This window comes from Trypanosoma brucei, chromosome 10 (assembly GCF_000002445.2).
Source record: "Trypanosoma brucei brucei TREU927 chromosome 10, whole genome shotgun sequence".
Lineage (NCBI taxonomy): Eukaryota > Euglenozoa > Kinetoplastea > Trypanosomatida > Trypanosomatidae > Trypanosoma > Trypanosoma brucei.
In genome coordinates, this window is record NC_007283.1 from 569213 (window position 1) to 596827 (window position 27615).

Sequence of the window (27615 nt, forward strand, 5' to 3'; positions counted from 1 at the left end):
CATGAGTACTTTCCGGTTTTGTTGTTGTTCTTGAGTGTGTCAGTGCACGGGTACTTTCATGACATTTTGTAGCCTCATTCTTTTCTTCTCTTCATTTCTCGCCATCCGTTAGAATCGTCCGAAAATCTGCTGCGCCTACTGGTCGTATTTTTTCTTTTTTCTTTTTTATAGAGTTAAGGCCATCAGTGCTGCTGCTCCGACGCACCTTTACGCAGTAATTAAGTAAGTAATGAACATAAGGGCGAGGAAATGGGTGGGGATTTGCGTCAGTGCTTTTGTGCTGCTGCCGAGCGTTTCCTCACGCGAGTGAAGTTCTACGCATTCATGTGATATTTAAATTTTTCCCTTATTTATTTATTTCTCTATCTGATTTCGACGCACGGCATGCAGCAGTTGTGTGTGTGTTTCGCCGTTGACGGAAGGGGACGATGTTGTGGTAAGTGACGGAGTGAAGCGGGGAGAAAATGAAAGTAAGAGTCAAACTGATGTTGGAGGATATTAGCTAAAGAGAAGAGGTGAAAAAGGATGGGACAACGGGTTATTTTCTTTTAAACAACAATCTACACACACACAAAAAAACAAACAAACACGTATTTCTTTATATTTTATCGGCATAATTATCATTTTTTTTTCCTCTTGACTACACTGTAGCATCTGTACATAGTCCTCCATTCGTTGCGTTGAGCGTTTTTTTTACTTTTTAAAAGTTTAACACGGACCTCGCTGCACGTTGTGCACGTGCATGTTTTAATTGCGATATTTTTTCGGTCACCTTGTGTTGTTTTCGCTTTTGCTTTTGTTGTTGTCGTTTTTTTTCTTTTTACTACTTACTTGGTTTATTCTGCTCTCCTCACGTTTTCATTCATGCGTTTCTTTGCTGAGTGTCAACATGAGTGTGTTTCGGGATGTTGTTGCCTAAGAGCTTTTTATATATGGTACATGATACACAAATGAAAAAGTAAATAATAAATATATTTATTATTTATTTATACTAGTGGTGCCTATTTATGTGTGTGTTTAGTGATAATGCATCGCGTTCGTTTTACACCCCCTCGTATTTTTTTCTGCGCACACGTTTTCATACCTCTTTGTGTCGATGAATATGTTGTGCTGCAACTCAACGGGGGTGGTGGTGGGCAAATTATACTAAAAAAATAAGTAAAGACACAGACGCATTGGCGAATAGTTAATATGGAAATGAATATATGCACATCATGTATTTACCTCATGTTCCCTTTCATTCTACTCTTTCTCCATGAATTTCCGTTTTTGCAACATGAAAAATAAATAAGAGAAGCGGCACAAAGGTCTACGTGAGAAGGGGGGGGATCGAAAAAGAAAAGAAAACGACATGATGCGGAGGACTCTTCGTTGTATGATTCCCGCTGCTTCCAGTTCATCCACCTCCATTGCAGCGATTCGGAGGCGGCAGCAGCAGCAGCGACATCATTCTCAAGGTCAAACTAACTGGAGATGTGCTCCAACTTTTAATGAGTCGAATGTGTTAACTGAAACTAACGCGTCTGCTGCCGTAAGGTCTGGCAGTTCAAAGTCCTTATGGCTTTGTGAGGCGCGTCAGGTGACACTGTCCGATGTCAAGCGTGACTATATCAGCAAGCGGTTGTTGGATAAGAAGACGCGTTTTGTTGTGCGACAGCGGCTTCGTGAGGGAGGTGCAACATCAAATTTCTTTCCGTTACTTTTTAGCCAACCCATCGTATTGTACTCATACGAAATCGAAGCCACACGCCGTCCTTTGCACGCATTGAAAGCACCCAGTGGGGAGGAAGTGCCACCACAGTGTAGCGGAGGTAAAACGGGAAAGACAAGGAAGGGGAAAAGTAAAATTACAGCACCTGAAAAAATATCGTCGGTACCTGTGAGACGGGTGGAGTGCTCTCGGGCGTGGAGGGCTGTGCAACGGTACCTAAGGCGTTGCCTCCCAAATGCACCGCCGCTTGTTAATCTCCGGCAACAAATTTACACAACCGCTCCACTTCCAGTTGTTGCTCTGCAGCTACCACCCGAGTGCCTGGACTTAGGATGGGTGGAGTGCAAGCTGCATTTCAGGGGAAAGACCAAACTTACTGAAATGGATTCTGCGGAAATGCAGGAGACTGTCAATAAGATTGTGTTGTGGGCGCTGAGGAATGGTGGGTCTAACCAAAAAGGACATCAGTTTTGCGTGGCGAGGGAAGCTAATGGGAAGGTTGTTCATATACACGACGCTGTGTCGGTGGACGGCCTCCGTGTTTTCAAGGGGACTTTGATTCGGGCCACGTTTGTTAGCTCTGGAGACGATGCAGAAGATGTGCCGTCGCCGGCTGTTGTACTGCCACCGTCGACCGCTGTGCTTAAGACATTAGCAGCAGGTGATTATGGTGCCAAAAAACTGCGTTTCGTCGTGGAGGAGTTTGTGCGAGGTTTCGTCTTCAAGGAGCGAAACGTGCATAGCTACAAAATTGCTGACGCCTCCGGCACCACGCAGGCATCGCTTTGGGATGCAACGGAGGAGACGAAGCTAAAGGTCGGTTGTATTTACGAGGTGACAGACTACCGCGTGCGGGTGTTTGAATCTCATAATGGCATGCGTCTCGTGGAGATGACAGTGGGGAAGACAGGTTTCAACGTTGTTATGTCGCAGCAAGATGAGGTTACAACAGGAGAAGAGGCGGACGATAACGGGAAGGCTAAAAGCAAGGAGAGCCGAAAGGATGTTAAGAAACTCCGTAGTAAATGTGGTAAGGAGGCGTCAGCAGGCGAGGAGAGAAAGCATCAGCATCAACAAATTGAAAAGGATGAAGCAAAACGGACAATGAAGAATACTAGTGACTGTGGTTCATTACCTCACTGCACAGGGAAACTTACTCTCAAAATTGATACCAAATGCACCGTTGCAACCGAACTTTCATTATGGGAGGAGGTCAAACAGCATTTTGGCAGAGGCCCGTACGACCCAGCGATGGAGGAGCGAATTGCGCGCTCAGTTCAGGGAACCCCTGTGGTAATATCCACGACTCTAAGACACTCTATTGTCCGTCTCGTTAGATTTAACATGGTTGCAACTGAAGTGAATCTCGAGCCCACGCTGCAGCACTTAATACGAGAGTTAGAACCAGGGCAACCGTATGCCGTACTCGTGGACTATTCCGTCGTACCGCTTCAAGCCCTACATTGCTGTTACGACCCGCGAACGCGATCCTGGCAAGATACCAGCGTCACCGCCTGCTCTTTCATGCCTTCACAACGCCTTGAAATCCTTGAGCTGTTTCGTGCCAAATTGGAGAGCGCTATGCAGCCGTGGGGTATTACGGTTGCACCAAAACCACTGTTATCAAAGGCGCTCTCCCTCTTACCGGCGCCACAAAAGGTTTCTCCATTTGCGAAGAAACAGACGAATGACACTTCCATTGTTAACGACAACAGCAACGGCCGCCTCCGGAGTGTCGCTCCGAGTGGTTCCGTACCGCTGCGGCATCCTCCTCCCCCATCGTCACCCACAACAACTGCTGTTGTTGGAATTATTGCCTCTCACGCAAGCGAAGAGGAATCAAGTCGTGTGAAGCAGACAACGCAAGCCATAGGTCGTTACTGTCGTAGCACTACTGTCATCACAGTTCCTGATGAGCAAGAAGCGGTGCGCTACCTTGTGCAGCAGTTAATCAGTGCTGGCACAGAGGAATTGCGGGACCCCAACACTGCTGCTGTCATCGTTACGAACGAACGGGAAACACGGTTGGTAAGGTGGATGCAGGCGGAGTGCCTCACGCGTGGGATTTTGCCCCTTTTTGTGCCCCCCTGTGCTTCACCAAAACAACAGCAATTGCGTTGTGAGAACATTCGGTTGCGATTGCGTACAGTGTTTGCTACCGACCCTCTGCGTGGTGTTGATCTACAGCGTGAGGTTCCAGCAGTTGCTCAGCGACGTGTGCTTCTTGTCGGCGTCGATTCTTGTCACACACCAACTGTAAGCACTGGCAGCGTTGTGGGGATTTTGTGTACTGCGGAACGTAATCATTTGTTACCGTTCTTCTGGAAACATGAGAGACGTGGCCAGGAGGTGGAGCTAGTCTCAGAGCACTTTGAAGTTCTCATTAGCCGCGCCATGGAGTTATATGACGGTTTGGATGACGTGGTGGTTTTTCAGGATGGTGATGTTTACAGTGAGATGTCGGCAATGCAGGCACATCTTCCGGTGGGCTGCGGTTTCACTTTCGCATGCCTTCACAAGCGTTCGGACGTGCGATTTGTCCACGAATTTCGGGGTGAAGCCAACACTTCCGGTAGCAAAGTTGCGGCAGGGAATGTCGTGAAGGGCACTGTCGTACAGGCCTTAACAATTCAGCGTGCGAGTGAGGATCCATTACTGGGGAATGCCGTCAACTCATTTTATCTTCAGAACCACGATTGTGAGACATCCACTGCACGGACGGTTCAATACACGCTATATTGCACGAGCCCCACGCTGGATGTTTCAGATGTGCAGCAGTTGTCACATGTGCTTGCGCATGCGATGGCGACCCGTGCGACAAAACTCCCGATGCCAACAAGATGTGCTCATCGCCTGGCAAGTATCGTGGAGAGATTAATTGATGCCGTTCCACCGCTGCAGTGCTCAATGATTCCCAAACCTTTGAATGAAAGACTGTGGTTCTTTTAATAGACCATTTCAACTGTCCAGTGACTTGAGTTTGGGATAAAAGAAAACTTTGACAGATTTTGTGTGTGTGTGTGTGTGCGCTGCATGATTTAACACACATCACGTTTCATTTTTAAATTTTCTTTGGTCCTCCGCATGGTTTTCGTTATGTTACCTCTAACAATCATTTAGTTGTTTGTTTTATCAATGCTCCGTTAATTTTTTTCTGCGAATATCGTGGAAAAACAGTTGTCAACCCTTCCCAGTTTTTTTGTCTTCACAACTAAAAAAAACCTTATTTCACTTTCCGCTAACATGCAAGTTGGGCTCCTTTCTTCTGTCGCAACTTAATTAATTGGCTCAGCAGGCGACTTTACGGATCCATATAATTGTTCAGAAGGGTGAGAAGTTGAGGATCACTGATGAGGAATTACCTTTAAGTTTATTTGCATCGTGTTTTTATGTTTTGTTCATATTTTATCTTCTTCTTTCGGTTCCTTCATTTCTCCATCGTTGATCCGTTGCAGCAATGCGACGCGGGAGCGAGTAAAAAAGTGTGATAAGTGGTGTTTTCTACCATTCAGGAGCCACTACCTTTGTTTGGCAATCCATTTTTGGTTACTATTTCTTCGTGATAATAGTAATAATACCATTATTATTATTATTATTATTTGTCAACGTTGCTGATAATAGCGGGAGGAAATGCACGAATATTTTTTTGAAAAAGATGAAGAATGCTTCACCACGGCGTACCGTGTCTGGAAGAGAGTTGCACCAGTTTGCCTTTTTCTTTATATTTTGCATCGCCGCCGCCGCTCAGGCGAGTGACATGTCCTTCACGCATTTGCTGCTCCGGGGAATTAGGTTCTGAGGCTGTTATGCCCATGACAAGGGAATATTATCATGTCCTTTTTGTAATAATTTTTTTTTAATTATTGTTTGCAACTTTTTTGTTTTATTTTTCCTTTGGATGCAAGGCACTGATTGCTTTTGCTGTGACCAAAAGACGCACCTAGTAGCCACTTTTGAAAACTGTATTCCATGTGATGGCGAGTCGCTACGCATTTGCACTCTGTACTGGTTTGTTTGCATATTTACTCTTCCTTGCCCTGTTGTGTGAAATGAATCGTGCGTGTTTACCCTAAAATAGACAAACACATATATTAATAAGCACTAATTTGTTTATTAATATATTTATTAGGTTCACTTTTGTTTGCGGTCAGTTCATCGTAGAAATATGCTCTTGCGGCGGAGCCACATGCGGCGTTGCCTCAAGCCCGGCGTACCGCGTCACCCACCCCTCTCGTGCGCAAGTGCATCGCCTTTACAACACACTGATGTAACTTCAGCACCAATGAAAACGCAAATTGCCGTCGTGGGGAGTGGCCCAAGTGGTTGCTATGTGGCACAGCAGCTTATTAAAAAGCGTGACGACATTCACGTAGATGTGTTTGAGCGTCTCCCCGTGCCCTTCGGTTTATGTCGTTATGGCGTCGCTCCCGACCATCCCGAGGTGAAGAACGTGGAGCAGCAGTTTCTTTCCATGTTTAAGAGCGGTCGTGTGACGTGGATTGGCAACGTCGATGTAGGGAGACAGTTACCAATTGACACCCTTCTCAATAACTACGCAGCTGTGGTGCTGGCCACAGGCGTGGATAGCGGTAAAAAGCTCAACATTCCCGGTGAGGACCTCGGTGGCGTTGTCCGTGCAGCTGACTTTGTACGTTATTACAACACATATCCTTTTCCACATGGTTCCCCGCGTTTCTGCCCGTTTCAACTGGGGATGGCCCACGAAGCCGTCGTTATTGGAAATGGTAATGTTGCTTTGGATTGTACTCGTGTCTTAGCCGCATCATACAAATATTTCTGCCCCACCGATATGAATTGTGCAGCAATAAAAGAGTTCATGAAGAACCACATCCACCGCATCCACGTGGTGGGTCGGCGAGGCCCTGAACACAGTGCCTTCACCATCGCGGAGTTTAGAGAGTTGACAAAATATCAGCAAGACACAGTGCGGGTTACCGTCGACGCATTCAATCCGGAGGAAGCACGTCGTGCATCAACGGAAAACCCGCGTGCACGTCAACGCCTTTTCGAACTTATGGGGCGTCACATTGTCAAAAGCGATGACCCTGAGAGTCAAGAAGTGAGGGGTCCAACGATACCAAAAGGTACCCGCGGCCCCTGCCACATTAGATTTCGGTACAACATGCGACCTTTGCGGTTTCTGCCGCATCGGGAGCGTAAGGGTCAGGTGGGTGCGGTTGTATTCGAATGTACTGCGGCTGAAACAAGCAGTAGCACGGACTGCGCAGCGGCAACTGAGACTCAAGCTTACGATGCCAACTGTGGCGAAGGTGGTAACAAGGGCGGCGGTACTGGTGTTAAGGCGCCGAAAGTCATCACGGTACCATGTGATTTGGTAATCACTTCGCTAGGGTATTATGGAGATAGCATTCCTGGTGTTGAGTTCGATCATGCTCGAGGAGTTATATCGCACGTTGGCGGTCGAGTAAAGGGGCAACCACGACTGTACTGCGCCGGCTGGGCGAAGAACGGACCAAAGGGGATCATTGCTCACGCACTCATGGACGCGCAAGTAACTGCTGCAACTGTTCTTGAAGACCTTGACAATAGTGCTCTTCCAACGGGAGGTAGTGACGGTGCTTTCTGCGGAAAGTACGGTTTGGTGGACTACTTTGTTGAGAAGCGAATGGAACCTGTGTCGGTGGCTGGTCTTGAGCGTATAATGCATGTGGAGTTGGAGCGTGGCGTGGATATGGGAAAGAGACTGGAGAAGATTGACGACGTTCGGGCGATGCTTGACGTGGCTCTCGGCGGAGCCGTTGGGAAGAAGGCAAACAATGCGATACGAGGTATTATGAATGAGCGGCCAGATGCGTTGTTGTACCTTAACGAACTCCTGGACGACACAACGGACTTGGCGCCTCTTGCGCGGCAACTGGCTCGCGACTTGCCACCTGTCATGGCGGAACAACATCCACCAGGGAGGCTCCATCCATCACAGCTGTGATTGTTGGAGCGGATAAACTTCTTCCATACGGACCGGCTTTTGGTCACATTATGGGTTGTGGGTGGTGCTTATTTCTGGTGCAATTGTGAACCAACGCAAAACATGCGATCGATTTGTTCTTTGAGTGGGAGTTTACCGTAACGTAGTTGTGCAGTGGGCACATTATTGGTCAGCACCCGTAGGTTTATTTTTTCTATCCTCCCAAACGATGTTTCGGCTCTTCATCTGTTCCATTTTATTTTACCAATTTCAAATATGTTTGCTTCATTTTCTGCCTTTTTCTTCCGTTTCGGTAATCCTCACAAGATAAGCCTAAGCTAAGCATTTAAAGCAAACAAGAAACAAAGGAGGAGGGAAAATCTGGTAAGTAAAGTAAGGGAATAAATAAATTTGACTGTAAGGCAAGAAAAAAAAAGAGAGAAGGGGAAGAAGGGAGACGAATCATAGTGCTACTGACCTTGTTCGTTTCCAAGGTTACAAAAGCTAACTATAAGAGGAAAAGAATTACTACACACTCGTTGAAATTAAAGAAGAGAAAGTAATTTTATAAGGTACTGAAGATGTCCATTACACAAAGTGCACTCGGTCGCGAATGGGGTGTGGTGGCATGTGGCTTTCTCGTTACGTACTACCGCGAGTTCACCAAGGAAGGGGAACCGCTAGCCCTCCTTGACATGTATGCCGACAACTCCCATGTGGTTTATGCGGAATACAATGAAAATGTGGCACAAATCGTACGCGGCCGCCATGAGATCCTCCAACACCTTGAGAAGATGGACGCAGCGCTAGGGCGACGTAAGGTTGAGGTTCGCTTCGCCGACTTCAGCCCTATTGCGGGCGGCAGCGTGCTCATTGTAACTCAGGGTATTATGTACGTTCGTGGATCACGGAAAGTTTTCACTCAATCCTTCGTTCTCGCACCCACGCCAAATCGTAGCAATACATACCACATAGCAAGCGAATATTTTCGTGTGCTGCACGTGGAGATGGAACGCATTCCTGAAGGCAGTATCATAATGACACCTGTGCAGGTCGCTCAGCACCTTCTTGGCGAGCAAGAGAGGCGAAAGAGGGAAGAGGAAGCACGCGAGCATTTTCTGTTCCTTCAGAAGCAAAAAGAGGAGCAACAGCAACAGCAACAACAAATGCTACAGTGTGCGGATGCAGAGATGGTGAAACAACAGGAGAATGACCGCGCACTCGCTGCGGAAAATCAGAGTGAAGCGTGGGACAAGCACCCACGTGGACAGGACCGGCGGATGGGTAGGAAAGACTACAGAAACCGTGCACCTGCAGGGGCACGCAGTGAGGGTGTGGAAGAGAGGAAAGAGCGTGCCGAATGGGAGATGGGAAAACCCACCGAATCGAGGACAAATGAGGCTGAGGACGACACTGCAGGTGAGGGTAACGAACGCAACCGATGGGAACAACCAAGGCGGAGTGAACCGCACAAACGTCCAGAGCGCGTTAAGAGGAATGAAGGGGGTCGGCGTGCAGAAGGCAATGATCAAAATGAGGTGGGACGCCCTGAACGAAAAGATCGCCGGGATGCGGAAAGAGAACCTCGGGATGGCGAAAGCCGCCGGGGTCATTGGGGCCGCAATGAAGAAAAGGTCGATAACGTGGATACCGCTGACAATACACGTGTAACCGAGGGAGACGCTGCCCGTTCCACAGGGGCTGCTGGAGCGGCTTCTGAAAGGACCCGCCGCAACACTTTCAACAACCGCCCGCGCGACCGATTTAGGAACCGTGAGCTGCAACAGGAACAACAACCCGCCGCCCCCGCCGATTCAGCGGCTGCCGTTCCTGCAACTTCCAGCGCTGCAGACAATAAAGGTGATGCCGGCAGGAACGATCATAAACCCCTCCCCCGCTCGGAAGCCAACAGAAGAGGTCCCGGAGGAAGCAAAGAGGCGAAGAACAACAAAAAAGAGGCGTGGGCCAGTGAGAAAAACGATGCCAACAATGGTGGCGCCGCTCCTGATGCTGCTGCGGCAGAGGAGAACGTAACCCCCGCTGAACAACGGAAGAAGTTTCCACGGAGCAGGGCTGATAAAAAAATTGCCGGTGAAGGCACCAGACTGGAGCACAGGAAAGGTCCGACGGACCATGTGCGGCTAATAGATGCACCAAAGGGCCAAAATGAACAAATTAGTGCTGCAATTAAGCGAATAACTGGTGAAGAACCAAAGAAAGTTGTTCCGTTTGGTCGCGGGAACGACATTGTGTGCCAATTAAGCACGGAATCAGCCGCCGAGGCTTTGTTGGAGAAACCGCCCGTGGTGAATGAGTGTGCACTCAGGGTGGCACGGTTCTATCCCTAGTTCTGAGAGGCACACACGTACATATTCGTGCCCACGTCTTAATCAAAGAACATAATGAAGCGAGAAAGGATAAAATAAATGGGCGATGTAACGGACAGCCGTACGCTCCGTACCACCAAGTGAAGGAAATGAGGCGGGCTAACAACTCCTCCGATTTTGCCTGATTTTCTCTTCCTCATTCTCGATGAAGATCAAATTCATTTTTTACTTTTGTGACCAGTAAACGTTTTTTTTGTTCTTACCTTTCCGGTTTTGAAATAAACTTGGCAGGAGCGGCCATATCTTAGCAAGGTAGAGTGAGGAGGAGAGAAAGAAAATGATGAGTTCACTTGTTGGCTGTGATTCCCCCCACTTTCCCCTTCACTGTTACGTGCTTTAACACATATAATACCTTCTTCTATTTCTTTTTATTGTTACCCAACCCGTGTTTCTTCTTCACTCTGATCCACTAATAATTGAAGGAAGTTATAAACGTGATAAGTAAGTTTTTCATGCATTCTCATTGATGTTCAGCACATGGGTTGTTTGCTTACGGATAAACATACGCACATATACATTTTTTTTTTCCAAATCGTTTGGTTACGTGATATTTGTTGTGGATAAGTGAAGGTGCTCCTTTCGTTATGTCACCAGTGGCGGCGGCCAGCACTCGCCTTCCCGTTGGTTGCGAGGAAGCGGGAAAATGGAGATAAATATAAACGGAAAGGGAACAGTTGTCTTCCCATTGCTGTGGCGGCGAAAGGCGATACAAAGAAATAATAATAATAATGTTAAGTGTTAATGGTGCAAAGTGAATGAGTTACCAGACCTTTTTTTGTATTGTGACGATGTTTTTTGTCCTCTCCGTGGTTCAAACATTTCAGGTATGTGCTTTTGAGCGAGGGATTATGTTTAATGAAGTCGGTACCGTAAACTTTTCTATGTGGTCTCATTGGCGGACCTTTCCGAACATTCTGCACTTCTAATTTTTCATATTGACTTCCTACTCCTACATGTATTATGTTTCAGTTGCACTTGTTTTTATTCATTACTTTCATTCTTTTCCATACTTCTTTATTTATATGTACCCTTCTTTCCTGTGAGGGCGACGTGTGTACGCCAGAGTTACACGAAGAAAGAAGGAAAGTCAACAACAAGAACAACAATAATTACACCCACCACCACAATACATATTTAATTATTTTGGCGTTAGTGAAGAGTACGCAGTGCTGAACGGCAGCAACCCAATCACCAGCAGCGCAACAGCATTTTTTTTGTACTTTATATTTTACATATTTTAATTATATATTTACATTTATTTAAATCGCAATAGTGATTAAAATATCACATTATTATTATAGTTAGTTTCTAACCCAACGGGAAAGAAGTCGTGTAAAGAAAAGGTAATAACAAAATAAAAAGAAGGGAAGAGAAGGAGGAGAAAGCAAGGGAAAGCAAAGACTGCGTGAGAAGGGGGGGGAAGAAAAGGAGAAACTGAAGGGATAACGTAGAAAACTGTGAGAAGAACAACAAAAACGAAATAAAACTGGACATCTGAAATACAATCAAGTTTGTGTGTTATCCATATTCCTGTATCGGATTTTGGAAAGAGGGAAAGCAAAATCAGCAAATAATACGAAGTGGGAGGCAAAAGAGGTGAAGGAAAAGTCCTTTTTTTTAAAAAAAAGGGGGTGCAAAATAACCAGACCTGAGGGTAGAAGAAGAAGAAAAAAAAAGCGGTAGGTAATTTACGGTGCAAATCATACATAATTCTTTGTTGGGGTTTAGTACACTTTGCAAAGCAAAGCAAAGCAAAGCAACACCAACAAAGAAGAACCAAAGGGGACCACAAACACGCACGAGTGACGAGAAGAGAAGAGAAGGAAGGGGGATAATCCTAACAGGTTGGTGGTTGATAACGTGTTCAAACACCCTCAACTAAAAAAATAAAATAAAGTAATAGAACAGAAAAACGGAAGAGAAGAGAGGATTAACGAATCGATGTCGATAGATGTGGTTCCTGCTACCGAAACCGCTGCAGCTGCAACCACTACCGCTACTTACATGGACAACATTATTTCTGTTCGAAAGGCCAACGCAAAGAAACTCGCTGGTGGTTATACTCAAACGAAACGAATAGCAGAAATTTGTTACTTCTCCTTAGCGGTTTGCCTTTGGATGAGAAACGTTGCAATTGTGGTACTCTATTTACTGCACAGTAGCGAATCGTCTTCCAATCAGTTATTATGGAGCCCACTGATGATTCTGTCGGCTATGGTATTGTCTGACTTCATTAGCGGCGTGGCCCACTGGAGTTTTGATACGTGGGGAACCCCGGAGACATTTCTGTTCGGTAACTTTATACGCTCCTTCCGGGAGCATCACGTTAACCAAATGGCCATGACCAAACACGATTTTATTGAGACGAATGCCGACACAACTTTACCCCTGATCCCTGTGTTACTGATCCAATTATACTTCCTAGGTTGCAATTCCAAGAATAATTCAACATTCCGATACAACATCGACAATGACAACGCTGGTTTCCATGTATTTTTCCTTACTTTCGCACTTTTCATTGGTATGACTAATGAGCTTCACAAATGGGCTCACCTGCCGGCGCCGCATCCCTTCGCTCGCCTGCTCATGTCGTGTAGAATTGTTCTCACACGTAAAAGTCACCGCAGGCATCATCGTGGGAGTTATGACCGCAGTTATTGCATTACAACTGGGTGGTTGAATGCCCCGCTTGACCGAGTTGACTTTTGGCGGAAGGCCGAGGCAGTTGTAACGGCATTGACGGGTGCGGTTCCACGGGCAAATGATAGGGAGTTGTTAGGCGTACGACATAAAGAAGAAACGGACGGGGAGGGTTGCAATGAGGAATTTGGAGGGTTGTGAAATAGTTGAAATTTGTGGGAAGAAAAAAGAGAAAAACTACAGCGACTGCTATTATTCGTAAAGCAGGATCGCTTTTGTCTTTGCGTATGCGCTTGTATTCGCAAGGAGAGTTGTGTGATAAGACTGATATGGGAGGACAAGAAAAGAGAAGGGAAGGGAAGGTGCTCATGTTGATACTCGGTTGGATAAAAAGTTTGCAAGGTAGCATTTTATTTTTATTTATATTTTTAATTTTACTTTTGTTGTGACTACCACTATCATTATTATTATTATTATCATTATTGTTGTTACTGGTAATGGAAGCAACACAGGTGACAAGAGAGTAAGCACATGATTTGTTGGGACGTTCACCACCTGTTTTGCGATGAAGGGAACGCTACTATGGTTTTTGTTGCATGAGTAGAAGGTTGTTTCTCAAAAGTAGAAGTAGAAACGAAAAAACAAAAAGATGCACGCAAAGCAAACAAACATGAATATATATATATATATATATATATTTGCGTGGACACGTGGTTATGCTCCTTCAGTTTCTACCCTTTACATACACACAAGAAGGGATTTAGTAAATGAATAAAAGCGATACGCACAGCATCCCCATGAGACAATACTGGAGGGGCTGTTAAGTCATGTACGTGGGAATGCCACTCACTTTAATAGGGGCCTCCTGTTTTGCGTCGAGGCAGTACCCTTTTCATTTGTTGTTCGTTCTTTTAAAAGTTTTTTTTTCTCTCAGTTACGTCTTCACCCACACTCTTCCCAACTTTATCTTTGTGCATGTTTATGTTTCCCTTTCTTCCATGATATTCTTAGTCACAAATTTACTGACAAATAACCGTACGTTAACTAAGCGTCACAACGTGTCCCGACCGTGCGCACATTTTTGTTTTTTCCATCTTTTTTTCATTTTCATTTTGACAACTTTTTTTTTCCGTTAAAGAAAGAGGGTGGAGCCGCATGATCGAGGGACATGAGAAAGGAAAAGAAGGGGAGTAGATAAGAAAGAAAGAAAGAAACGGAGAGGGGAAAGGGGAAAAGATAAGAGGGGGGCAAAAAAATATAGCAACCAACAGGATCATTATGCATTTCTTTTTTTCTTTTTCCCCCATTCGCCGTTACCTTTGCGTGGGGCCAACGAAGAGATGATGTGGGGGAAAGTAATACATTTACACACGTATACATGTCAAACAAACGAGTGAAGCATATATATGTGTACATTTTTTTTTGTAAAGAGGAGGGAAGATGGGAGTGGCAACATTCATTGAAAAAATATCATGTACATTCCTGCAAGTGTCGGTAGCTTTATGTTCTTCGTATTTCCCCTTGTGTGTGTTGGTGTGTTCATTCATTGGTTCTTCTACGTTAGATTAATTCATTTAAATTTTTTTGTGTTTTTTGTTTTGTTTGTCAACGTTCCTAATCCTTCTATCGTCCCATGTATGGGAAAATAAATATACGCACGGGTATACCACATGTATTTTCTTTGTTCTAGTGGTCTTTGGGCATTACGTAATTTATCGTGATCCATTTATTACCGTTCTCTGCTCGTAAAGAGGTTTACTGTCGCGGCAATTGTCGTCTGTTGTTTCTATTACTGTTATTTTTGGTAATCTCCCTTTTCTTCTTTATTTTCTCGCTCACACCAACGCAGCAACAGAGAGTTACAAACCCTTACATCTTGCACATAGAGTGGCACACACAAGTTGAAAAAGGAGAAAAAAACGAGCTGAGGAAAACAAAGGTGAAGCGACACTCGGCGTCGTATGAGTTCACGGGAGCCAACAGCAGCGAATGTGGAGGCGACTGAAGTGTGTGTGGTTGTGAGCCACGCCGCAAGGAAATTTCAGATTACACTACCGGCTGCCACGGCAACTGTGGGTGACATAAAAAATAGAATAGAGCAAAGCACTGGAGTGCCAGTGGAAAGGCAACGACTTTTGTTTGGTGCGCATACCCTTAAACAATACCGAAATGGGGATATTGAAAATGTGAGACTTATTGATATCGTTGTGAAACCTAGTGGTCGTGCCAATGAAAAAGGGATCAAAGCACCCGCCGGCACCAACGACAATCCAAAGGAGGGAAGGGATGACAACAGCAGTAGCGGCAATGGGACAGTAACTTTAACGTCGGGCTCCGTTATTACGCTGCCGGTGATGTTGCTAGGAACCGCAGCATCAGCCCCTCATGTTGATGAAGAGGTGACAGCTCAACTCCACCGGTTGGTTACAACTACGTTAGAGCATGACAGTCGATGGTTCCGATGCAGTTACGGCAAAGGATATGCGCGGCAAACCGCTTTTGTCTGTCGCACGTGTGTGGACAGTGGAGCTGCAGATCCCTCTCACGCCATTTGCTACGCCTGTGCAGAGGTGTGTCACACCGGTCATGACGTTGAGGAATGGGGCGTACGTTACTTCATGCGTTGTGACTGCTGTACCCCTGTTTGCTGGAGAGACATAAAGGTGAATGGAAGTAAGGAGGAGTGGGATAAAAAAGCTGTAAACGACCACAGTAGCGAAGGTAATAGGGGCCAAGGGGATGAGAACTCAAAAATGTCCCGGGGGGTGTTGCCCCTGATACGGAAAGCCGAAGAGACGCGTCAGCTGAAGAGGTGCTGTTTTATATTAGACAGCGAGACAAGTGAACCTCCTGTGTCGAGAGAGGCTGTTCCACTAAACGGCAGAAACATTTACCCACGGTCGTCATATGCATGGTGTTTCTGCTGTTGTGAGGATGACTACCCACCGGATGGGACGAATGAGAGTGCAGGAGTTGTCTGTATGCTTTGTGCCACATGTTTCTGGAGTGCCCACATCACGCGTCTGCACACGGGCATGCTCAACCGCCTTCCCTGCCACGGGAATTTGGTGGAGGGTGATGTGGTGGCTTTCTACTGCGAAACGTGTAAAGGTGTTGTTTGTGGACCCTGTCGCCTTCGCTGCCACGCCGACCACGAAGTGCAAAAGGACGTAGTGGTCGCGCCATACGAACAACACGGAAAGGGAGCTGTCGCAAATTCACGAGACCACACATTTAAATGTGAGTGTGGCTGTTTTTCCAGTGATAAAAGTGCTGGTGATGACGGGCTTAATGATAGAAATGCCTCACTGTTGCCACCAAATACAGCAGTGGACATTATGAACAGCGACTCACTCATTGGATTCATATGTGCATACTGCATGCAGGAACATCCATGGCTTGCGGACAGGGATTATCGTTACTGCTACGGCGGGAAATTGCCGGACCCCGTGCCAAAGGAACAACATAAACCAATAGTTTCGTGTAACTTTCCTCCTGACGCTGAGTGCCCCGACGACAGGTACCCTTTTCATGGTATGCTTTTCTCCGTTGATGCATTCACAGAGAAGATGACTTGCAAATGCGCACCGTGTCGTCAAGCATATGAGCGGTTTGCTCCTCGTACAACCACCACCGCCCAAGACGAGATGGCGGTGGAGCTCCATGAAGCTTGCGACCACTGCGGTCGGAACATACGTGACGAAAACGCATTTATGTGCCAAACTTGCGAGTTATGTTGTGGAAAGGCGTTCTTTGTTTGCCGCCGCTGCAACTCACTTCGGCTTGGTTTGAACCTGCCTACCCCGAGCAGTACAAACGATGAGTCGGTGCACGGGAATACGCAGGAGGGTAACACTGTCTCATCTACCGAACAAGAGGATGAACCCGCATCGTGGGACCATCCTTCAGATCACGTATTTCTTGAGGACACATGCGAGAACCTCTTTAACCTTTGCGGAATGTGTGTCGCACATCACCTTGGGCCGCAAGCGGAGGATCTTTCATCTATGGACGCAGAATCCATAGCTGGTACTGTCATGACGGTGTTGCAACGTACGTTTGGTGAGGCCCCTCTCACATTCGATCCCAAGGACATTGCTCAACACCACCAGTTGTTGCAGCAACAGAAAAAGAAACCAAATGCCAGCGCAAACACCCAGTCTTCATCCAATGAACGTACAGGACGGCGTGTATCACCAGCATCGATAGCGAAGGGATGTAAACGTCCACGTATTGAAGAAAGTGAGGATGATAGCGACGTTCGCAACGGTGTGAGTAGCGGCAGTGGTGCGCATGACGGCGACGATCAAATTTAGCGCTGCGCGTGGGTATGCTTTTCAGGTGATGAGCCATTAATTTCTTTTTTCGTATCTGGATTCTATCGGATGCTCAAACTCCTCTTCTAACGAAGGGAGCGGCCGAAAGTTGATGGGTAGTGGAAAACATTATTATATTAAGATGTTATCATCTTCAGTTTCTAACTCTCTACCCCTTTTAAGCATCGACATTACGGTGGGATCGTGTGTGTGTATGTGGTGTCGTTCGTTGTTCGGCAGATTCTCCCCCAGCTTATGCTGCCAAATAAAACTGCCCAATTACCCACCGTTGCTCCCCCTTCCCCCTTCCCTGTAGCTTTGTCTGTATCTGTGACTGTAAGGGACCTGCCAACATTTGTTGTTTCCTTAATCTCTTCCTCTCCCTCTTTTTATCTGTTTGTCCTTTATGTTCAACACTGAGACTCACCAGGCGAGTTTCACCGAAGTCGGCTAAACATCGTTAACAATCGCAACCGTCTGCGCGTAGACGCATAGGTGGACGGAAGAGTAGTACACTAAGGAGAAAATAGGGGGAGTTAGGCGCAGAAAAGGTGTTGAGCATTACAAAACTTTTCTTTCCTTAAGATTCCCCTCAAATTTCTTTGATCTGAGGAACCAGTGCATTGAATCACTCATTTTGTAAGGAGAGAAAAAAAGAAAAAGAAAACCCGGACAAATACGGAGGTAAGTGCAAAGATCGTCACAAGAACCTTCGTAAAGCAGAAAGGGGGAGCGTGCCGGGACAGAAATTAACCAAGTGGGAACAAATGTACGGCCATGTTGTGGTGGAGGAGCCACCAACAGTTTTATCCCTTCAGGGACCACTTCTTACACCACAGCAGGAGCAGGAGAAATGGCTCTGTGATTCGCTTGAGACGGTGAAGGAGGTTGAAGCCGAAATGAAACTGTACATCCGCCGCCGAGAGCAGCGTAACGTGTGGAATGCAGCAGCGAAAATGTTAGCGGAGATGCGAACCGATGTTCTAGCTCCACAGTATTATTATGAGCTTTACTTGAAGGTATTTGACGTACTACAGGTTCTACATCAGTTTGTGGAAGATGAATATCGAGAGGGGTGCTCGCTGGAGGAGATGTATGATGTGGTGCAGCACACGGGGAGTATTGTCCCACGTTTGTATCTGCTGATCACCGTTGGGTCGGTGGCCATCAAGTCAGGGGAACAACCGGCTGTTGAAATAATGCGCGATTTGGTGGAAATGTGCAAAGGCGTACAGCACCCCACGCGCGGGATGTTCCTTCGCCACTATTTGCTAACTGTGACGAAGAACAGACTACCAGGTGAAGGCGGTTACACAGGTTCTAAGTCCACAGAGGGCGGAGGCGGGACGGTAGATGAAACGATTGAGCTGCTTCTGCAAAACTTCAAAGAAATGAACTGGCTGTGGATCCGCATGGATCTAAAGGGGCAACAACGTACTGGGGACCAGCAGCGAACACAACAGCGGGCGCGCAGGGATCGAAAGGAGTTGTGTGTACTCGTTGGCATGAACATTGTGCGTCTCGCTCAGCTTGACGGTGTGGAGCGCGAAACTTATCAAACCTCCATACTTCCGCGTCTCCTTCAAATAATTGTGGGTTATCGTGAGTCACTTGCGCAACAGTACCTTTTTGAGGTGGTTGTGCAGGTGTTTCCTGACGAGTTCCATCTGTTCAGTCTTGAACAGTTACTCGCTGCTCTGGGGCAGCTTCAGTCCAAGGTGGATGTAAGTGCCATACTTTCTGCGCTATTGCAACGGTTGGGAAAGTATGCTGAGTTGATGAATGAGGGAGTGGCGGAAGCCGGAAGCAGTACCGAGAAGGAACTGTTGATGACGATGTTTGATACAGTGAAAACTCGTCTTGACGACATGGCAGATGCTACCAAGACCGCTCTCCAAGCCCTGCACGGCGGCGACGTAAATACCCAAGGGAAGGATGGGGTAGAGGGCGTCTCCATTCTTTCCGGCAAGAGCAAGCATCCATACATGTTAACTTTCTTTTCGTACATTAAGTCAATGTACAGTTTGGCTGAACTTGCGCTCAAAGTAAACCCCGCTACGGCTCCACAAAATATTGGGCTTATTTTCACGGGCATTGCGAACCGTTTGCCTCCCGCACTTGAACAAAACATAATGCTTGGGGTGGGCCGTCTCATTATCCGCGTGATAGAGTGCCTGAAAGATCCTAGCGTGGTGCTGGACCTTGAGGGCATTGATGTGTTGGTACAACCTCTGTGCGCCTCCACACGTCGCTCCATCGCTCTTGCACTCTGTACAGCATGCTTGCATTCCCCCTCGTATCGAATTTCTACCATCAAGTTGGCTGCGCGGCTGTTTGAACTTATTGCGCCACTCGTATACGACGAAGGCGATGTTGCGGGGGGAAGCAACCAGCCTGAAAAACCTGTCCAGGAGGGTACAACTTTTACCGGTGAAACTCAAATCGACGAGAAGAGTGCGGAGGAACAACAGCTTGTCTGTCGTGTGCTTCATTTACTACAGTGTGACGATGTAGGGATTCAAGCGAAGATAATGAACGGTGTGAGGAAACAACTGACAAAAGGTGGGCCGCAGCGGATTGTAGCCACTTTGCCGACGCTTTTGTCCATGTATATGCAGTTGGCACTGCGCGTCATGAAAGGGGCCACGGTGACGCTAGATCCCGACACAGCAGAAGCAGGGGAGGAGGAGAGAGGGAGTGGTGGGGAGGGGAAACCGACCGAAAACGTAGAAAAAACAAAATCCGTTACCACTTTTGACATGGAGGAGGCTAGGGCTCTGTGTTCTAAGATATTCCATTTTGTTCATTCTGGTGATGGCAAGGGTGTATTGGAGGTACTCGCGGGTGAGGCCCCACAGCAAGCATTCTACCTCTACCTTTCTAGTGCTGCGACGGCAGACGTATGTGAGCTTTCCGAGGTGATCTACGAACATTTTGTGAGTGCGTTTCAAATATATGAACAATCCGGTGTTGACATGAGCGAGCAAATTGCAATGGTCGGGTACGCCGTGGCGCAACTGCATGCCTTACACTCGCTGCCAGAGGAAACATATGAGCTTTTGGCTACCAAGGTGTGCCAATATTCTTCCAAGCTGTTGCGTAAGAGTGATCAGAGCCGCCTTGTAGCTCTTTGTGCACATCTCTTCTGGAAAAAAGACCTTTCACAGGACAGTAATAATCGCATTGTGGAATGCCTACAGCGAGCGCTGAAGATTGCTAACCATGCGGCTTCTCAACAATCAAAGCAGCAACAGCAACTGTTCGTAGAGTTGCTTAACCTTTTCCTACACTACTATGCTGGACGTGCCCCTGGTGTCACCGCTCGGCACGTCACCGGTCTTCTTGATCTCGCACAGGACTCTCTCACCAAGCTTAAGCAACAAGACGATGGTGAAGATAACGAGAATGAAGATGAAAAGGACAGGAGTGTCAAGGGGGAGACTAGTGAAGAGGTGCGGCGGTACTACGACAACACAATTCAGTACATTCGTACACGGCAGGAAGTTGATGAGCGGTGGAAGGAAATTGGCATGACAGAGGGAGAAGGCGAGGCCGCTGATAATGAGTAGTTACAGTGGAGACACATATTCATCCACCTCAGTGGGTGACTGCTGGGCATTGTGAAGGGGGAGTATTCCTGGAGGAGGAGGAAGGAGAAAGAAGGGAGAAATTTTGTAACGTGCACACGACCTGATTTTGTGCTTTCTTCGCAGTTGGCGAGGATTTCTTGCTTATTACGTGTATCCTTAGTGGCAGTAAGTAGTGAAACTAACCGTAGCCTCTCTGCCAGCTTTTGCTTTAAAACTTTGTGCGGGACTGCAACTTTTATCATCACTTAACCAGTGGTCTACCCGTTGAATTTTTTCGGTAGTATTTTTTCTTTCTGTCATTTATTCGGCATCTGTCAATACTGAAAGAAAGGTAAGCCCTCGTGAATAGCATGGACCCCATGCGTCCGTGTGCGTGATTTTGTCACACACAACTAGTTTTTACTGACACCAATCAGCAATAACGTCTGTCATTCCTCATGCATGACCGCGAGCATCAAGGTGATACCTTCTGCATATGCAAATGACAACCCTGTCACGATTCTAAGTTGTTTTGCAACCGCCAGCGTTCCTCCCTTCAGGCCGAAAAAAAACACTTACACTGTTAACTTGGAACTTCACCACCCTTTCAGTGTGCTCTTGGATGGGGCAAAGTAGTGGCTCGATATCGCAACGATTGCAGTTTCTTCCCCCTCCCCCCCCCCCAGAAACGGCTGTAACCGGACACTACAACATCGTGTTAAGCAAATTCCTCTTTGTAGAGGGCGATAAAAGATGCAGCGCAGCAGCGACCAATAGGAAATGGAGGTTGGTTTATAGTAATTGAAGGCATTGCAGTTGCTTGTGCCGCAGAATATTTAAACACACGGGCAAATGCATGCAACCACTTACAGCTGTGTGGGGTATCACAAGGAGTGGAACAAAATAACGGGACTTTTGGAAGCTTGCAGAGCCGCTTTAATCTGAATCAGCCAGGTCAATACTGGAACCGCAATTACGTGCCCAATAAGCGATCACATTGAACAATGTCAGTATGCGAACTGAAGTGAAGAAGGCGGTGCCTGCAGAAATGAACTTGAAGGTTGGCGCTTCATTGAACGAAAGGGGCAACACCACGAAGAATGTTGGTAACTGAACATTTTCATTCAACCATGGAATTCTGAAGCATTTTTTTTTTGAACTTTAGCGCTCCACTGGGCATGACAAGCCACTGTGACGCGTTCCGTGTGCGGAACATAATAATGCATTTAACTCTGATTGAACAGTGTGGTACGTATAATATCTGCCAGTTCAGTTGCTGTCAGAGCCCACGTGAAGAGCCGAGCGCTGACTCCCAGCGCACACAACTTCATATTGTGATGAATGCCATCCTTTCATTATTTCTAGTTGTAAGTAGTGATGTGTAAAATATTTCTTCATGTTCTTTTTGTCGTTCGTACCTTTGCGTCCACTTTTTTATCTCTTCTTAGTTTTCATACCTGATACGTATCTTCCGGTGGTGCTCCCTATAGAAAGCGGGTCTATATACGTGTTGTCACAGAAAAAAAAAAGTGAGATAAAGACAAAAAGCGTGTTTTGTCTATTTTATAAGAGGTGGACTGACAATGGAATCGCTTATAAAAAACATACAGAGTGACCTGGACTTGGTACGTGGTGCCCTTGCACGGGCAGCTTTTAACCAAAACCCGACATCGGCATCGAAGGAAGGCATTGGCGGGGAATCTCAAGAAGATGCGAAAAGTTGTCAGCGATCACCGCAGCGTGGAGGAGACACGGTTTTGGTCCAACCTGTGGATGACAGGGAACCGGAGGCATTAGCTGTCGCATCTGCTGCTGAGTTGAGTGCGCTTCGTGAGCAGGTCGCCGCGCTCTCTGCGGTAGAACTGCAGCGTTCGAAGCTGGAGGCACAGCTTGCTGCAAGGGATGCCGCACTTCGACATTATACTCAATCTCACCTAGCCTTATCGACGAAAGAGCAAAAGCAGCGGCGCGAACTTGAGCAAACTGCGAGTACACTAAAGGAGGCGGAAGCGGAGTTAGTCATGTGGCGTGAACGGCATCAGCGGCTCCAACGTGAAGTGCAGGTGCTTCAGCACGAGTTGGAGGCTCTAGCGGCACAGTGCGATCGACTCCAGTCTTCTGTGCTAGAGCTGCGCGAACTTTCGCGACGAGCCATCGATGATAACAACGCACTGCGGAAAGAAAAGCGGGAACTGAGGGAGGAGTGTGAAACGCTACAGAGCGTTCGTGCAGCACTCAATGATTCTGTCGCTCGTGAAGAGGCATTGACTCAGGAATTACAAGCCTTGCGTGACGCAAGTACGGAGTCGGAAGCGTACTTCAAGGCAGCGGTTGCTGAGGTGGAGGCACGACGGCAGTACTGGGCTGCTGTGCAAGGTCAGCACGAATCCCTTCTAGAGGCTCTTGCATTGACGCAGAAAACAGCCCAGATGTGGGAGGATCGTTTTGCATCGGAATGTACGCCAAAGGTTTTTGGAGTCAATGAGGTTCCCGCAGACCTTCCTGTCGATGATTTTGAACGCCCAAAAGAGGAACTACTCATCTCCACAACCGAGGATGGCGGAAGCCAGAGAGAAGTTAATAAAGGGGGTGACGAGGCAGTGGATAGGGAAAGTGCTTCTTTAGTTGCAGCCCTTGAAGCCAAGGTTGTTGACTTGGCTTTACACCTGCAAGAGCAACGTGCGGAGGCGGAGGCGGCGAAGGATGCTTACAACACCCTTGCCGCTGTGGTTGAGCGTGAGTCTTGTGATTTACTTGAGCTCCGCCGTAAGCTAGCAGCACAGCGCCCCGAGTGCATGAACCTCATAGATACGAACACTCGCCTGCAGGCTGCACTATTGGCACGTGAAAGTTATGTGGAGGCACTGCAGGACTTTGTTGTAGCGATTCTTGACGACCTAACGGGGTTGACCTTTCACTGCTACGAGTTGGAAGTGCAGTTAGCAATTTCGGGCGCAGCGACGCCCGTAACAGTTAGTGGCGATGGACGGGAGCCGGTTGCACGCCGTTCCACAGCCCTTAATTTAATTCAGAGCAAACAACAGAGATGCCAGGAATCATGGCGTATAACCGTACCGCGTGGTAAACGGGGTAGTAAAGGGATATGATCAGGGTATTATTTTGCTGTGGACTTTTTTTTCAAAAAAAAAACAAAACACACTCTGTCTTTTTTTTTCTTTTTTTCTCTCTCGTTTTTCCCCTCTTAATTCTGCTTCAGTTTTATGGGTACGTGCGGGTGTGTTATTATACCGCATAAATGTTACAGATTAGTTTCGTGCATATCCTCTACGTTGCAATTTTTCACTTTAGTTTGAATATTCACTTTCGTTTTTACTTTGTTGGTTTCCCTTATTCTCATGTCTTTTTTTAAATCTTCCCTTTTTACTCAATATTTAACACATACGCATGCAAACATTTATGGGATCAACATTGGAAACTGCTTTATTTTGTTTTCTGTTTCATCCTGGCGACAAGCTTCGTGATGAAACCTCGGGAGGCTCATTAACTTTTCTTGACTCTGAAACTACTGTCCTTTGGCTGGATGATTTCAGGATGTACTGTGTTTGTGCATGAGTGAACTGCCCCCGATTAAAAGTAAGTGTTTTCATTTCTATTTTCTACACTGCCTTCTTCCCCCTGAGTGCTTTCGTTACTTTTTGCATAAGTCTGTTACTGGTTTTACAGCGGCTGGAGAGAATTGTGTGTTTTTTTCCACTTATTTGACTGGCGCACCGCTACACACTACTGATTCATCGAAAAACACTGCACGCAACGTTGCACATTAAGTTCGTACTTTTTTTTTGTTTTGGTTTGTACGAAGTATACCAGAAGGAGGGGAAAACCTGCGTTACGTCTCTACGGCTAAGGCAAAAGTAATTAGCGACATGGTCAAGGAGACAGAGTACTACGAGCTGCTTGGCGTAGCGGTTGATGCTACTGAAAATGACATCAAACGCGCTTATCGGCGGTTGGCCCTGCGATACCATCCTGACAAAAACCCTGACAACGCAGAGGCTGCGGAGATGTTCAAACAGATTAGTCACGCCTATGAAGTTCTCAGTGATGAGGATAAGAGAAAACTGTACGACCAGCACGGGAAAGATGGACTTAGTGGTGGCGGTGATGAGGGTGAATTTGACGCATCGGATATCTTCTCCATGTTCTTCGGTGGTGGGCGGCGACAACGTGGCGAGCGCAAACCAAGGGATCTCGTACACGAACTGGCGGTATCGCTAGAAGATATGTACAATGGGCGTGTGAAGCGTGTTGCAGTCACGCGTGACAGGTTATGTAGCCAATGCGATGGGAGTGGTGTGCGCCCTGGGGCTCAACAGCAAATGTGTGAGGCATGCAATGGCCAAGGCATACAAGTGCTTGTGCAGCACATAATCCCCGGTGTTCGCCAGCAGGTGCAGTTAACATGCCAAAACTGTGGGGGTTGCGGGAAGTATGTGAGGGAGAGCGACGTTTGCCGGCGCTGCCATGGGAAGCAAATGGTAAGGGATGAAAAAGTTTTGGAGGTACCAATCGAGCGGGGTATGAAGGCGGATGATGCGATACGTTTTGAAGGCGAGGGAGATGAAGTGCTGGGGGTGCGACTAAAGGGAGATGTGCTCATCATTCTAGCGGAAAAGCCACATGACGTATTCCGTCGAGTAGGAGATCATCTCATCATGAACTATCGCATCACTTTACAGGAAGCTCTCTGTGGCTTTGAGCTCCCGGTACAGCACTTAGACAAACGAATGCTGCTGATAAAGATCCCAGCTGGGCAAGTGATTGACCCGGAGGCAGGTTGGGTTGTCCATCGCGAAGGTATGCCGCTGCCGAACACGGGCGGAATTGAGCGAGGTAACCTCATCATCCACTTCGAGGTGGAGTACCCGACGAAGTTAAGCTCACGGCAGATTGATCTGATCGCGGACGCTTTTCACGTATCTGAAGGGTTCCCCCACGTGGGAGGGCAGAAAGTTGTGCTTCGGGATGAGACCGCACGACGGCAGAGAAGGAATACGGCATCGGCCAGGCAGGCGCAACAGCGGCGTTCCAGGGATACTCGCGGCTTTGACAACCCGGATGTCTTCAGTATGGGATTCGGTGGAGGTCAAACAGCACATCAGTGTACTCAACAGTAGGCCAGGGAGAGGGACAGAGAGTTTGTGTGTGTGTGTGTGTGAGAGAGAGAGAGAGTAGAAGAAGAAGAAGAGTGGAATGGGAAGTAGTAGGTGTTTCTAGTCGGGACGGGAATAAAGGTTTATCCATCAGAGGAGGGGGAAAACAAAAGAAAATAGCAAAACACAACAGGAGCAAGCACCGGTAAGGAAAATATGAAGTGCATGTCTGGGGAAGGTATAATAAAGAGCAGGGACATGACGTAGTGGAGCGGGATTTGCGCTACTTTTGCTTTTGTATATTTTCGTGAAGGACGTTTATTACAAGGGGATGCCAAAGAGAAGACAATTTTTTTTTTCTGTTGTCGTTAAAGGGGAGGAGGGCACTATCTCGCGTGTATTCCCATCGCTTCCACTGGTCCGTTGTTGCGGTTGGTTTACTGTTGAATGGCTCACCAACTGAGAGAATGAGTCAGCCCAGAAAAAAAAGATCAAATATTGTCTTCGAGTTTTGTGTTTTGCTTTATTTTGTTTCTGTTGTTGCAGTTGCTCGTCTCCTTTCCTGTTTTCGTTTTTAGGTCCTCAACTTCATTTACAATTTGTGGGGTTATGATACGCACCGTGTTTGTTGATGTTGGCTACTTTTTCCTCTGTCTCTCCCTTCCCCATGCGGTTCAACACCGACATCCTACTTCCAGTATTATTACAACTCATTATTTGGATAACAATATTTAATAACTTCAGTAAAAAAGGAAAAAAAAACATCTTGAACTCTCTGAGTAAAATAATTTTCCCTGCTGAAAGTTAACGGAAGTGAGGGGGATAATAAGGTTAAGTGGTGCTCGTTAGTGAAGTGATAAGGAAAAAAAGGGAAAATGAACAGTAAAACATCAATCCTTTTCATGCCACACAAGCGAACGAGCTCTTTTGCCCTTAATTTTTTCTCTTACCAAACACACGAACATATAAATATAAATATATAAATTAATATATATATATATATATATATATATTTCAAGGGCGTTGTGACAGTAAAATTTTGTTGCTGTCCCTGACTCAATTTGGAACTTTATTCGAGTTACTAGACCACACACGCGGTCACGTACACCCACGTGACCATACAAACACTGCTCGTATTTGAGTAAGCAAGTTTCAATAACGGCCACCTCAGCTCCCTACTGCTTAAAGACAAGGTACAATCAGGGCCCGCTCGCGTTGCGTCTGTACAAAAGTGAATACAAACGGTTATGTTTTCGAGACACTCCTTGTGGGTCCCCGCCGCATCTCATTTTCCAAAATTTGTGGAGCATTTTAATCGTTTTTTGAAAGCTTCCCCTCACAATGTGGAGCTACAGAAAGCCCTTTGCTACAAGGAGGAGGAAACTCAACTGCTGATAATACAGGATCCAAAGGCCCGTCAGCCTATATTTGCAATGGCTTTCCCCTTTACTGTTACATCTGCCCTCTGTGATGGCTCTCGAATGGGATTGGGGACCTTTACTTCACTTGTCGACACCACAACGTCGCTACATGTTGCCGCCGCACTGCTTCCCACAAATGATATGCATGTTTCGGTAAGCCTCCAGACTAATTGTGTGCAGCCCATCACGGCTGGGGAAAAGGTGGTGATGATTAGCCGCATGGATAAATTCGGCAAGCGACTCGCGTTTCTCTCAGCGCGGCTTCTTCGCTTGGATGATGTTTACGAAAATACCGTTGCTCCCACAGCAGGAAGAGAACTAGAAGAATTGGAGCGTCAGCTCAGCCAATATCAAACGCTAGCGAACGGGACTCATGTGAAGTGCATTTTGACTGGAAAATCGTGAGAGCTTCATCCACTGGGATCTTTCTTTAAACCGTTGGGTCACTCGACCAGGTTACATAAGTAAATGTGTTTGCGTATACGTATGTGCATAAAAGTCGACGGGTGTGGT

At 46.8% G+C, this 27615-nt stretch overlaps 9 protein-coding genes across 9 annotated transcripts, besides 10 other annotated features; all 9 read left to right on the top strand.

Moving 5' to 3' along the window:
- The first annotated feature begins 959 nt into the window (after positions 1 to 959).
- Positions 960 to 991: a sequence feature (AT_rich).
- A 360-nt stretch (positions 992 to 1351) lies between these two features.
- Positions 1352 to 4660, top strand: Tb10.70.5520 (PIWI-like protein 1; the record flags this gene model as incomplete). The annotated part of the gene is made up of 1 exon (XM_817383.1): positions 1352 to 4660. The coding sequence occupies one exon, from the start codon at positions 1352 to 1354 to the stop codon at positions 4658 to 4660; it is 3309 nt and encodes a 1102-aa protein (XP_822476.1).
- Positions 4661 to 5290: 630 nt separating this feature from the next.
- Positions 5291 to 5311: a microsatellite.
- Positions 5312 to 5554: 243 nt separating this feature from the next.
- Positions 5555 to 5576: a sequence feature (AT_rich).
- A 300-nt stretch (positions 5577 to 5876) lies between these two features.
- Positions 5877 to 7679, top strand: Tb10.70.5510 (adrenodoxin reductase, putative; the record flags this gene model as incomplete). The annotated part of the gene is made up of 1 exon (XM_817384.1): positions 5877 to 7679. One exon carries the CDS (start codon positions 5877 to 5879, stop codon positions 7677 to 7679), a length of 1803 nt encoding a protein of 600 aa, XP_822477.1.
- Positions 7680 to 8239: 560 nt separating this feature from the next.
- On the top strand, positions 8240 to 10006 carry Tb10.70.5500 (hypothetical protein, conserved; the record flags this gene model as incomplete). Its single annotated transcript, XM_817385.1, has 1 exon — positions 8240 to 10006. One exon carries the CDS (start codon positions 8240 to 8242, stop codon positions 10004 to 10006), a length of 1767 nt encoding a protein of 588 aa, XP_822478.1.
- A 1259-nt stretch (positions 10007 to 11265) lies between these two features.
- Positions 11266 to 11310: a sequence feature (AT_rich).
- Positions 11311 to 11402: 92 nt separating this feature from the next.
- Positions 11403 to 11488: a sequence feature (GA-rich).
- Positions 11489 to 11781: 293 nt separating this feature from the next.
- Positions 11782 to 11805: a microsatellite.
- Positions 11806 to 11986: 181 nt separating this feature from the next.
- Positions 11987 to 12886, top strand: Tb10.70.5480 (ubiquitin-conjugating enzyme variant Kua homologue, putative; the record flags this gene model as incomplete). The annotated part of the gene is made up of 1 exon (XM_817386.1): positions 11987 to 12886. One exon carries the CDS (start codon positions 11987 to 11989, stop codon positions 12884 to 12886), a length of 900 nt encoding a protein of 299 aa, XP_822479.1.
- Positions 12887 to 13095: 209 nt separating this feature from the next.
- Positions 13096 to 13176: a microsatellite.
- Positions 13177 to 13359: 183 nt separating this feature from the next.
- Positions 13360 to 13383: a microsatellite.
- A 473-nt stretch (positions 13384 to 13856) lies between these two features.
- Positions 13857 to 13941: a sequence feature (GA-rich).
- A 705-nt stretch (positions 13942 to 14646) lies between these two features.
- On the top strand, positions 14647 to 17001 carry Tb10.70.5470 (hypothetical protein, conserved; the record flags this gene model as incomplete). Its single annotated transcript, XM_817387.1, has 1 exon — positions 14647 to 17001. The coding sequence occupies one exon, from the start codon at positions 14647 to 14649 to the stop codon at positions 16999 to 17001; it is 2355 nt and encodes a 784-aa protein (XP_822480.1).
- Positions 17002 to 17768: 767 nt separating this feature from the next.
- Positions 17769 to 20570, top strand: Tb10.70.5460 (vacuolar protein sorting-associated protein 35, putative; the record flags this gene model as incomplete). Its single annotated transcript, XM_817388.1, has 1 exon — positions 17769 to 20570. One exon carries the CDS (start codon positions 17769 to 17771, stop codon positions 20568 to 20570), a length of 2802 nt encoding a protein of 933 aa, XP_822481.1.
- Positions 20571 to 22153: 1583 nt separating this feature from the next.
- On the top strand, positions 22154 to 23677 carry Tb10.70.5450 (hypothetical protein, conserved; the record flags this gene model as incomplete). The annotated part of the gene is made up of 1 exon (XM_817389.1): positions 22154 to 23677. The coding sequence occupies one exon, from the start codon at positions 22154 to 22156 to the stop codon at positions 23675 to 23677; it is 1524 nt and encodes a 507-aa protein (XP_822482.1).
- Positions 23678 to 24454: 777 nt separating this feature from the next.
- Positions 24455 to 25705, top strand: Tb10.70.5440 (chaperone protein DnaJ; the record flags this gene model as incomplete). The annotated part of the gene is made up of 1 exon (XM_817390.1): positions 24455 to 25705. The coding sequence occupies one exon, from the start codon at positions 24455 to 24457 to the stop codon at positions 25703 to 25705; it is 1251 nt and encodes a 416-aa protein (XP_822483.1).
- A 939-nt stretch (positions 25706 to 26644) lies between these two features.
- Positions 26645 to 26694: a microsatellite.
- A 234-nt stretch (positions 26695 to 26928) lies between these two features.
- Positions 26929 to 27507, top strand: Tb10.70.5430 (hypothetical protein, conserved; the record flags this gene model as incomplete). The annotated part of the gene is made up of 1 exon (XM_817391.1): positions 26929 to 27507. The coding sequence occupies one exon, from the start codon at positions 26929 to 26931 to the stop codon at positions 27505 to 27507; it is 579 nt and encodes a 192-aa protein (XP_822484.1).
- Between the last annotated feature and the right edge of the window lie 108 nt (positions 27508 to 27615).